Raw genomic sequence first — 12,224 nt, forward strand, 5'->3', positions numbered from 1 at the left:
CCAATAACACCATTAAATAACTTAAGGATTAATAGACCAATTAGCTAAGATTTCACTTAAAAAATAATATTGTAGAGTCCTAGTCGAATTGAACAAATAAAAATTAGGATTAATTTCAAAATAAGTTTTTCAACCAATCAGAATCAGGATTTCGAAAAAGATACAATGATTATAAGTAAACGTATATCAGTTTACATAAAATCAGACGGCTACCCACACCCGATCATTGAAAACCTAAATCTCCACCACAATATTTGAGGATTCAATTTGTAGAACAGTAATTTCTGCCTTAAACATTGGAAAAAAAAACAAAATTATTTCCAAATTAGCTAGGCGGAGAATGGAGCCATTTTAGAAGCAAAATCCCCTCTCTTTATTATAATAAGAGATATAGATAGATATAGATATAATTTCAAAAAAAAGATAGATATAGATATAGTATAGATAGAAGTATAGATTACCAATATTACATTACATATGATTGCATGATTTTGAACTTTAAAATAATCGCCATTATAAATGTCGACACTTTCTAAATTGCCGGCAAACACCCTAGGAAATGATATTTTTTCACCGAGCCCCATTTTTTCCCGCGCGTTCGGACCGAAGGGAGCTTATTTCCTTAAACAGTAATAACTCCGGAAAAGCGGAAAGCAGGGGGTGAAGTGCAATTAGGAAAGAGTAATATTACGAAGATCAGAACAGTAGATTGAAAAACAGCAATCTCAGAGTGGGACTAAATTGAGCGCGCCTATAATGCCAATTCGATCTAAATCTTGCTCTCATGGTTGTTAAAGAGCTAGGGTTTTCTCTTCTTGTCTCGATCTACTAGCTGTTTGGAGTTGAAATGGAGCAACCTAGCGAGCCTTGCAGTCATTCTGGAGATGGAACCTGCATGGGAGGTGCAGACCCTTTGGAAGTTCGATTTACTGATTTCTGCAAGGTTTCGTCTTCTCCTCAAAGTTTATTGTTTCCAATTAACCTCCTCAATCTGTTCGCGAAAAAATTTCAACTTTATTTTTTGCTCGGATTTGTAATGTTTAGCCTTTCTCACTCAGTATCCCGTCAAATGGATGCTTGCTTCTTTTCCCCTAATTGGCTTAATTGGTTTTAAGAGCTTTTCTTCTGACAAATAGAATGAATTGCGTATGGACGGGGGCGCTTTGGTTCAAGCAACCACACTCTTTAGTGACAGCAAAAATATTTTACTGAAAAATGTTTCTGCTATAGGAATCGGCACGGTATGCAATTGACCTATTCAAGTGAATCAATTTGATATATTTACTTTTTACATTTTTGTTGGATGGTCAACAATTGGAATATGATTTTAGTTTTGGTCCGTCAAACTTTGATCAGCCCGAGGATGCGGAACGGTATTGGTTTGCTTTTGTTCTATTCTCTGTCAAAAAGTTGAATGAGAGGGAAGCAGATAATTCAAACCACAATACTGATGGATTTGGATTTAATTTATGCCAGGTTTTACGGGCTGCAAAGCTTAAGTATGTCTTCTTTTTCTACCCTTTGCTTTTGCTATTTTTCCATATGGACTGGTGCTTCTTGATCCTTATTGGATAACTTGTGCTGTACAGCATGGCAGACTTTTTCAAAGAACTTCCTCATTTCATTCTCAAGGTTGGTCCAATACTAAGCAACCTTTATGGTACAGATTGGGAGAAAAGACTTGAGGTAACCATTAGTGGATGCATATGTTCATTTTGCTAATCCTTAGTTTTATTCCATCTTATTGGAAGATTGAAAGGCCATTCTGATCATTATCTTTTCAATTAGGAGTTGCATTTTGAAGCCCATTCTCATTGCTTTTTCTTCTCCCATTTGTTTATCAGGCAAAGGAATTACAGACAAACTTTATGCACTTGAGCCATTTGAGCAAGTGGGTATTCTTCATATGTTCTTTTTCCACACCAATGGTTCTTTAGCTTATGGTTTTCCCCTGGTGGTTAGTTGTACAAAATCTTTTGCTCTAAGAAATAGATCAACTTTTGTATTTAGGGGAGCTATCGGACTATCACTTTTCTAGAAATTTAAATCCCTTCACTCTTCACTCTATTTTCTGGGGTTAAATAAATAGCCAAAGCAATATTTGACTATTTGAGACTATATTGTATTCATATTCTAATTTATTACTCTGATTTTTTTTATTTTTTTTTGGGGTGTTGGCTCTTAAAAATTGTGTTTTATCATTTAGTATTTACTTCTTGTTAATATTTTGCACAAACGTAAGAAACAAACTTGTTCCTCCAATTTTTTGATGGACAACACCTTCCAATGAATTTATTGCTGCAATTTTGTCCACTTTTACAAAATCTTGCACTGCCAAATATTTATTTCATGAACATGGTCTGGTGTATAAATTGTTAATCTACTTTTCATATTTTCAACTATCTATAATTATAAAACACGAAGCACTAAAAAAAAAATAAAAACCACTTGAGTACTGTTATGTATGAAGTGCAAGCATTATGAGTGTTCAATCCTCTGGTTCAATAAATCCTACTATCTTGAAACATCTAGTTAAAGCCCTGGATTTGCACAATAGGAAAACTCCTTGTGGTAAAATGCTTCTTTTGTGAAATCTAGCAAATCAATCCTCTGCTAATGCTTTTGTAAAAATTGTTGATCAAGGTATTACAAACGTGCATTTCAAGAGTTTTTCTTGACAAGTGATGCCAATGTAGACAACAACCCAACAAGTGCTAATTCTACTGGCAGCATTTCGGACTATCATCGATTTGGATGGTTGCTATTTCTTTCACTTCGCGTCCATGTGTATGGCCGCTATAAGGACCTTGTGACTTGCACAAACGGTTTACTTTCAGTGTTGGTTAGTTGCCTTTCTCATATAGTTAAAATTTTGTAAGTTATAGATTTAACTTTCTTTATAACATAATCTCATAATTGAAGTTGGAGGCTAAATTCTATTAAGAGTTAATTCTTGATTTAGTTCTTGGCTATGGTGGCATTTCCCAATTTAGTTATTGACTCATAATTTGACTTAATTTTTCCCTTGCCTTTAGTAGACAGTAGTTGTGTCCAATTTAGTTCCCCGTCTACAAATTTGTCTCTCCTTCGTGAAAGAAATATTGGGGACTAAAAGGTAAATTCCCATCTCTCAATAGATTTCTTTTGTTACCAATTCCTTCTTTGACTCAATCAAATCTCCTTTCAACGCAATTAAACAGATCAATGAGGATTTGGGTGTTGAGCACTGTGCTGGAATTGAGCTGTTAGAGCAAAATGGCTGATTGGTAGATGTTAACTCCTGATGATTCTGCCATTTATGAGATATTCATTTACCTTTCGGTCCTCAGATTTCACAGAGAGACAGAATTAGTCATAAAGGACGAAATTGGGAACAACCTGGCAAAATCAGATCAAATTATTACTCGAGGATTAAATTGGGAAGTGCTACCATAGTTGAGGACTAAATTGCGAATGAATTCTTCTATTAAAGAAAGTAATTTGTGGAGTGATCAAGAACAAAATATTATGCAGATAATATTGAACAATTTTTTTTAGTTTGCTATTTTATTTTTTAAGTAAAAAGTTAATATACTATAAATGCATTATGAAACTTTTGACAGGCTATCTTGATAATTCATGTTCCTGTTCGTTTTAGACGTTTCAACTTCAATGAAACTACCCGCTTTGGTAAGTGTATCTGAATTTCAGAGCCTAACATAGGAATGGAGATATTTCTTGAGGTTATTTACTATTTCGGGTTCCAGGGGCACTCATGCTATTTTTGATTTATCTAATACATCTTCCTTAATAGTTATGAACGGAGACAAAGTAGACCTGTTTGCATCACTTTGCAAAATTTATGAGACATCAGAAGACGAGTTGAGGAAGACGATAGACAAAGTTAACAATCTTATAACAGAAAAGTTGAAGAAGAATTCTTGCTTGGCCACTGAGTGTCAGACTGACAACTTGAAGAATATTGATACAGGTTAATCTCTGACCATTGAACATCATAGACCTTTCAGATGATTTATGTGTCCTTCCTTTATCTTTACTATGTCTTGTACAGATGGTTTGATCTTCTTTGGTGACTTGATGGAAGAATCATCTTTGTCTTCTAACACTAGCATTTTAGAAAAAGATTATGACAACGCGATATGCAACAATGGTGAATTGGATGAGAGGATCTTTATCAACGAGGACGATTGCTTGCTTGCATTAGGGAGCTTATCTGGAGGTGCAATTAATATGTGTGGCATTAAGGTTTGTTCCAAAAAAATGTTGCTAATCTTGCTAAACAAATAGATCGTTGCAATCTTTCAATTCTTTAGTGGTTGTCTTTCTTGTAGAGGAAATTTGACTCCTTTGCATCTCCAACAAAGACAGTAATGAGCCCCCTATCTCCTTACCGATCTCCAGTGGCATCTCATAAGAACACTATTCGTGATAGTGGCTGCTCAAACATGGCTGCTACTCCTGTAAGCACAGCAATGTCAACTGCAAAGTGGCTACGCACTGTCATCTCTCCACTTCCGGCCAAGCCATCAGTGGAGCTGGAGAAATTCTTTTCATTGTGTGATAGGGATATAACAGCTGATGTGATACGGAGGGCTCAGATTATACTGGAGACTGTTTTTCCTTGTAGTGGACCAGCTGAGCATTGTTTGGCTGGAAGCCTGCAAAGCACTAACTTAATGGACAACACATGGGCTGAGCAACGTAGATCTGAGGCTCTGAAATTATATTACAGGGTCCTGCAAGCAATGTGCATAGCAGAATCTGAAATCTTACATGCAAAAAATTTAACTTCTTTGCTAACTAATGAGAGGTTTCATAGATGTATGCTTGCATGTTCAGCAGAACTAGTTCTTGCTACACATAAGACAGTAACTATGTTGTTTCCAGCAGTTTTGGAGAGAACAGGAATCACAGCTTTTGATCTTAGTAAGGTTATAGAGAGTTTTATTAGGCATGAGGATAGTCTTCCTCGAGAATTGAGACGACATTTGAATTCTCTGGAAGAAAGGCTTCTGGAGAAAATGGTATGGGAAAAGGGCTCTTCAATGTACAACTCTTTGACAATTGCAAGGCCAGCCCTTTCTGCTGAAATTAACCGTTTAGGCCTTCTGGCTGAACCAATGCCATCGTTGGATGCAATTGCATTGCACAGCAACTCATCTCCTGGAAGCTTACCCCCTGTACCTTCTTTACAGAAGCATGAAAGCTGTCCAGGTATTGGATACCTGATCTTTTTTGGAAGCATTTTGCATTACATAATATGACTGAACGTACTCCTAGTTAAACTGATGGCACTTTGTTGCTGCTGACAAATAAGAATGCTCTTTTGATCATTGAGTTATCAGTGTTGAAATATGTCTTTCTGTCATATAGCTGGTAATATGTCCTCTGGTAACACTTCATGTGGATATTTCCAGATCAGAATTGTGATATCAAGTCACCCAAAAGAGTATGCATTGAATATCGAAGTGTGTTGGTTGAGCGTAACTCCTTCACCTCACCTGTGAAAGATCGCCTTTTGGCGCTGAGTAATTTGAAACCAAAGGCTCCCCTACCTGTCTTGCAGTCTGCCTTTGCAAGGTACTATTACTAAACTACTATCCTCTATAACAGGACCATTATATGTTTCATGCAGACCTGCTCTTCAGTCTTTTGTCTTCTTAATGAAGGCGTTGATATTTATATAATTGGCTAAGTGCAGCCCAACAAGGCCAAATCCGAGTGGTGGGGGAGAAACATGTGCAGAAACAGCTATAAATATATTCTTTGGCAAGGTATTTTTAGTCAAGTTCTTATATGAATTGATATTCATTGTGATGCACACAGTAATTCTGTTTATATTTGAGTCCCCTTCTCCAAATGGTCATCTGACTGTCAGCATTTCTGTCTTTTGGATGTTGCATATATTGTGTTTCTCTCTCTCTCTCTCTCTCTCTCTTTTTCCACAAAAGTTTTTCACTTAATATGGTAGCTTATAGGAAACTTTGGTTGGTTTGTTAATATTATTGGTTCTTTTGAGAGTTCACAAATTTGATGGCTAATCTGCTTATTGTCTTTACTGCTATTGTGTGACAAATGTACTAATGAATATGTGCAGTCGAATTATATGGAAACCTCCATGTAAATTTTATGGTTTTTAACTTTGTCTTTGTTTGGTGAAAATGTTTCCCAAACTACTGTCTAATTTAGAAGTGCAAGACTAAATTCTTTTTCACTTTTTTACTAAAATTAATGGTCTGTGTAGATTGTGAAGTTGGCTGCTGTCAGAATTAATGGCATGGTTGAAAGGCTACAGTTACCTCAGCATATAAGAGAGAATGTTTATTGTCTTTTCCAGAAGATCCTTAATCACCACACAACTCTGTTCGTCAACCGCCATATTGACCAAATCATTCTTTGCTGCTTTTATGGAGTGGCCAAGGTATTCTTTTTGCCAATTTCAAGTGCCATTTGAAAGCTAATGTTTAAGCATACTTTTATATTCATTATCTTTCTTGTATCATGATGTGCAGATTTCACAACTTAACCTCACCTTCAAAGAAATTATATACAACTACAGAAAACAGCCACATTGCAAACCACAAGTTTTTCGTAGTGTTTACGTTGATTGGACATCAGCGCGCCGCAATGGGGTATGCTAGTATTTGTTTGCATTTTTGTTTTAGAGTTCTTTCTGAATACTGATCTTTTTTCAACCCTTAAAGCAGAAGATGGGTCCTGATCATGTTGATATCATCGCCTTTTACAATGAAATATTCATTCCTGATGTAAAGCCACTTCTAGTTGAACTAGCCCCAACTGGAGCAGCCCAAAAGAATAAAAACATTGCTGAAGCTACAAATAGTAATGATGGTAGGCTTCTTTATGGGTCATTTTTGTTAAATATGTTTCTTGGCTAAACCTTACATATCTTTTTTGCCCATTATGTGGTGGTATTTAACATTGCAATCTTTACCTTTCAATTCAAACCAGGTCAGTGCCCTATGTCACCAAAGACATCACCCTTTCCTAGTCTCCCTGACATGTCTCCAAAAAAAGTATCTGCAACACGTAATGTTTATGTCTCTCCACTGCGCTCATCTAAGGTTAGTGTGTTTCTTTTCTTGGAACTTGTAAACCTAATTCTACTTTTATCCCCTAGTATACTGACAATTGTAGATCTAATTCACGATTTTCAATTTTTACATGTTTTGCCCTCTACTTTCAAAATATTTTTTACATTGACTCTAACATGTTTGAAATGCCATCACATATACAAAGGTGGAGTTTGGTGAGTAGAAATGCTTCGTTTCTTGACTCCTTTTCCACCTAGTCCCTACTTTATGCACACACCCCCAAATAACACTGGTTATCTGTGTTCTTCCCAAATAATTTTTTTTTTCCACTCATTTATAAGCATCATAGCTTTGCTAAAATTGAAACTATTGAGTTTATTGCTTGTGTCTCTTGGTATGCATGTGTTTAATGTGTGTGTGTATATATATGTATATATATATATATATATTTTTTTTTTTTTTAAATTTAAAATTGACTCCATCAAAATATACATAATTAGGGTTATATTGAGCAATTGAAAATCAGCCTTACTTTTTTACATAACATTCTTTCTATTCTCACAAATATTAATGGTGATTTAAAAATTATGTATACAAATTATTATTTGCACCTATATATATAGTATTCACCTTATTAGTGACTGTATGTGATTTGCTTGATATAATATATGAGATTTGATTATGTTAAACGATGAAACTGTACTTCAACTGTGGAAAAGTTCTATATTCTGAATGATATACAAAATGTACAGGGAAGGTGTATTTATATAAAATATTTTAACAATACTCATAGTGACTTGAATATTCTATAAAAAAACCCTCCTAAGATGTTTTTCCTTGGGCATATACATATTGTTTACTTTTCTTAGTTATTCTTGCACTTAAATAATTTAATTTTTTACATTTGAAATGATCAATGATCACATCAAACTTTCAAAGCCAATGAAATTCACTCATGTTCTCTAAGTTTCTATCTTGTTCTTATTTTTCAAAAGGTTTTTTTCGTTATAATGTTTATGGTCATCTTTTATTCTTAGGAATGAGTTATTCCTAATCCTGGGAATGATATTCCCGGGAATGAGTTATTCCTCTTGCAAGGGGAATAGGTATTCCAAGGAGGGGGCCTTGTATTAGGCTATTCCTCAGTATTTAGGAATAACCTATTTTCGTAATGTCTAATTTGCCTTGACTATTTTTGTTATATAATAAAAATTTGTTCTATAATAATAATAATATTTATTTATTTATTTATTTTACACACATCATTCATAATAAAGGGTATTTATGTCTTTTGGAAGTGTATTCCACTCCTATTCCGTAAACCAAGCAAACATTTGAATACAATTCATGAAGTTTATTCCTTTCACAAACCAAACTATAGACTATAATTTCCTATTCTATTCCCCATGGAACATGATTTCTATTCTTCCAAAATTCATTCGTGCTGTAAGTGTGTGAACAGGTTGATAGAGCTTATGTGGGTGATATACTCTAGGTTAGCCTATGGGTACATATATGTGTAGTCTTTGTGTAATCCAGAAGGTATTCAAGCTATGACATAAATAGATCTTTCCAGTTTATTCAACAGAAACATAACTTTCTGTAGGTATTTGTTAAACACTTAAACCCAGAAACCTAGTTGATTGAATTAGATTCTATGTGCCAGACTGACAGGAACATGCTAGTCAACTACGGAGTATCTTATTTGTTTTTATTTTGGCTCTGTTAGCTTATAATGCAGAAAAACTATGAGCATGCCCATAGTTCTCTCAAATGTCAGTCACTGTATTGCCTGAGGCCATTGCATCTCCACATAAAGTATATGTTCATGTTGAAAATGACTTGTTTATGTTCCCAAGATTTGTTAATTATTTGTGTGCTTCATAAAATCTTCTACAGAAAAGATTATAATTTTTTCAGGCTTCGAGAATTATCTAGTGCACTTTTTTTTTTGGTCATTTGACTATTTCTTTCTTGTTCTGGTTCTGTCTGCAGATGGATACTTTGATATCTCAAGGCTCTAAAAGCTATTATGCTTGTGTTGGAGAGAGTACTCATGCATATCAGAGCCCCTCAAAAGACCTGAGTGCCATCAATAACCGCCTGAATGCCGGGTATGTGCACTTTCCTGATGAATACTCGTGAAATTGTCCAAATTAATGACCAATGTCCTCCTAATACAAGATAAATAATTGCAGTGGTCGAAAACTTAGAGGCGCACTGAACTTTGATGATGTGGATGCGGGTTTGGTTAGTGACTCTCTGGTTGCAAACAGCCTATACCTTCAGAACGGAAACTCAGGATCTTCACCGTGTTTGGCCGTTAAATCTGAGCAGCCAGATTCATGAGGTTGCTTGAAGCAATGCATGTAAAAATCCTATGTTTCTAATATCGTTTTCAAGTTATAGACAATAATTCTATTGTAGATGATGACTTGGGGGGTGTTGTATGAGCGGTAAGTTAATGTAAAATGTCCGCCACTGCCCCTACTGTTCTAGTTGGTGTTTCAGGATCTTGATGACAGATTTGCTTACTTGACTAATGAGCTTTAAGATGGAGTTTAGATTCATGTGATTGAGTTCATTCTCTGTGATGTAATGCTTTGTTCCTTGTGCGCTTTTTTATTTTTTGGGTGTAAGAGCATCCTTATCAGTGGAGTTTTTTCGCGGTTATTGAGGAGTGCCCATGCGTGGCGCGTGCAATGCACAAAGCACTCTCTCTCTTTTTCTCACTCTTGCTTTGTTGGCAAACATCTGACATAAACCCAAGAAATATCCATTGACATCTCTGGCATCTCTATTGGGTGGGTGGGATAGTTGGTCTGAAGATTTAAGGTTGTTTCATACTCAAAACCAATGATCGAACCCTTGACAATAAGTCTCTTCCACTCAACCACACCCTCTTTTTATGATAGGAAAATTGGTATCATAATAATCCTCACGACGACCTGCAAGACCAAGCAAAAAACATATCTTTTTCGTGATGTCATCAAACTTGTAACAACGTAGTCAGAAGTTCGAATCTCAATCCTTTTGATTTGATTCGATTAATTATGAATAATTTAAATTAATTTATCTCAATTCTTTATCAATTTACTCAGTGCATATCACAGAGCGTTGATTTAAAGATTTTGTACTTCACGATAAACAAAATGGAAAGAAAAGAGAAGAAAGAATATAAACCACATTGCCGCTGAAATATAGCCATATAGGAATCTAGTTGCCCTTCCCAGTTCCCTCACGAGTCACGACGCTGTCCCGGCAGTGCTACGTATTTCTCGCCTCCTTTCAATAATTTTGGTGTAAGGTCTTTTTAACTTTTAAAGCTTCGATTCTTCTTTTGCTACTTTCTCAACCCAACCCGCCACTTGCATCGCCACTCTCAGCCGTTGCTCTGCAATCAATTAAGGTTACTATACTTATTTTTTTTAAAATCAATTTGGAACTACGTAAATTGCTTTGTTGTGGGTGATAAACTCAAAAATGTTGAAGGCGCCTGGCGACTCCTTCATAATTTAGGGATTGATAAATAATAAGATAGTTTATTCACACTGAACTGAGGCGTAAAGCCGTGAAGGTGTTACTCCAAAACATTTACGTGAAAGAAATGTGAAGTTACATAGATACTCATTTGTTCCCACCCTATTCCTGTTTGATTACTTGAATTGAATTTACCAATTGGTATACATACATAATTTGCTAAAATAATAAAATCTGCTCAAATTTATATTAACTAGCTGGTTATCCATATCTAGAAATAGGTTAAATTTTTGTTTACATCTACCTGCTCTCAGAGTTATGGGGATATGTGATTAGATTCCGGAAAATAAGTGCCTTCTACCTTCTCCTATTTTCTCCTATTTTAGTTTAATTAATAGAATTCATATCTTGAAAATGATAGAGATTAGCTGCAGGATAGAGCTTACTAATTCTCCAAGACTCAACTGGAGAGTAGTGGGAGATGGAAACAAATCAAGTAACAAAGACTGGGCATTTAGACAAATTCATAGTTGGGTCTGTGCCTACTGTAATCTACATTCCCAACTTCATTGGGGACACTGAAGAAGGGCAGATTGTTAAGAATGTACTACATTTCCTATTATGTTTTTTGGTCTCATTCTTCTTTTATCTTTATAATCTAGAATATTTTGAGAGTGCAAAATGTTTCTGTTTGCTGACTAGATTTATGGAGCTCCTGTTTCCAAATGGAAATCTTTAAAAAATAGGAGGCTACAAAATTGGGGTACACAAGTTGATTTTTTTTTCCTCCTCGGTTATCGAATTACCCATTTATCTTGATTAGTTTAAAGTTAAACAGCTGCGTAGTAATAACTATATGGTCATTCATTGCAGGAGGTGTTGTACATGAGAAAGGCCTTATAGCACAAGACTGTAAGTCATGTTCTCATCTTCTAAACATCTCCTTGCTTGTGTATGTGGTTCTTTATTTTGTAATTGTGCATTTCCAAGATCTCTCATCTCTACATATTAATTGGTGTTTTAACTGAATAATATTTTTAGATTAGTAATGAAGGAATTTGATGTCCAAATTTATGGATAAATTCTCAAAAGATATTGCAAAAATTTGCCTATAAAATGAATTAGTAAGGTTTGACATATTATGCAATGCCCTCTAAGCTGAATTTAGTATCCATACTTTTCTTTTTATGTTTTATTGAACTACTAAATAAGTCATTGAATTTTGCAAGAAAGCATTGAAACAAATTTCTTGATATGCTTAGTGAGTAAGGCAAGATTTGGCAAGAAAGTTTGAGAAATGCTAAGAACTCATAACTTTGCTTGGAACTTTGGATGATTACAAAATGAGTCCATTAGGGATATTTATACTCATCCATCCACCACTCTATACAATCCTATGGGTTCTATAATATTCTAGAAGATTCTATGAATCTCTACATCTCTAGAGCTAGGGATGGCAATGTGCCCCGTCCCCACCGGGGATCCCCGTCCCCGTTTCTCCGTTTGAAACGGGGACGGGGACGGGGAAAATTTTCGGGGATCGGGGACGGGACGGGGAATTTTTTCAATTCCCCGCCGGGGACGGGGACGGGGACAACCCTCCCTGCCCCGCCCCGTCCCCGAATAATTATTATAATTAAGAATTTTAATTATAATATATATATATATATATATATATATATATATAAA

The 12,224-nt window shown here is 35.4% G+C and overlaps 2 protein-coding genes across 6 annotated transcripts in view; both read left to right on the top strand.

Moving 5' to 3' along the window:
- The first annotated feature begins 573 nt into the window (after positions 1-573).
- LOC116016569 (retinoblastoma-related protein 1) lies at positions 574-9,654 on the top strand. 2 transcript variants are annotated; one of them, XM_031256899.1, is made up of 18 exons: positions 574-943; positions 1,137-1,241; positions 1,357-1,499; positions 1,590-1,686; positions 1,845-1,891; positions 2,644-2,842; positions 3,603-3,669; positions 3,794-3,970; positions 4,052-4,245; positions 4,332-5,214; positions 5,418-5,580; positions 5,702-5,774; positions 6,245-6,421; positions 6,513-6,632; positions 6,708-6,852; positions 6,973-7,085; positions 9,051-9,169; positions 9,254-9,654. In XM_031256899.1, the coding sequence occupies exons 1-18, from the start codon at positions 848-850 to the stop codon at positions 9,402-9,404; spliced, it is 3,069 nt and encodes a 1,022-aa protein (XP_031112759.1). In that variant the 5' UTR covers positions 574-847; the 3' UTR covers positions 9,405-9,654. The 2 variants fall into 2 exon arrangements, with proteins under 2 accessions (XP_031112759.1, XP_031112761.1); XM_031256901.1 differs by having other exon boundaries at positions 1,477-1,499.
- Positions 9,655-10,263: 609 nt separating this feature from the next.
- The window catches only part of LOC116015474 (alpha-ketoglutarate-dependent dioxygenase alkB homolog 6), a 5,747-nt gene continuing 3,786 nt past the window's right edge, over positions 10,264-12,224 (top strand). The window contains exons 1-4 of one of the 4 annotated variants that reach the window (XM_031255552.1): positions 10,264-10,464; positions 10,957-11,139; positions 11,238-11,298; positions 11,409-11,447. In XM_031255552.1, the coding sequence (XP_031111412.1) occupies positions 11,017-11,139; positions 11,238-11,298; positions 11,409-11,447 (223 nt within the window). In that variant the 5' untranslated portion in view covers positions 10,264-10,464; positions 10,957-11,016. The remainder of the gene's footprint in view (positions 10,465-10,956; positions 11,140-11,237; positions 11,299-11,408; positions 11,448-12,224) is intronic. The other 3 variants (XM_031255550.1, XM_031255553.1, XM_031255554.1) reach the window with 3 other exon arrangements.

This window comes from Ipomoea triloba, chromosome 4 (assembly GCF_003576645.1).
Source record: "Ipomoea triloba cultivar NCNSP0323 chromosome 4, ASM357664v1".
Lineage (NCBI taxonomy): Eukaryota > Viridiplantae > Streptophyta > Magnoliopsida > Solanales > Convolvulaceae > Ipomoea > Ipomoea triloba.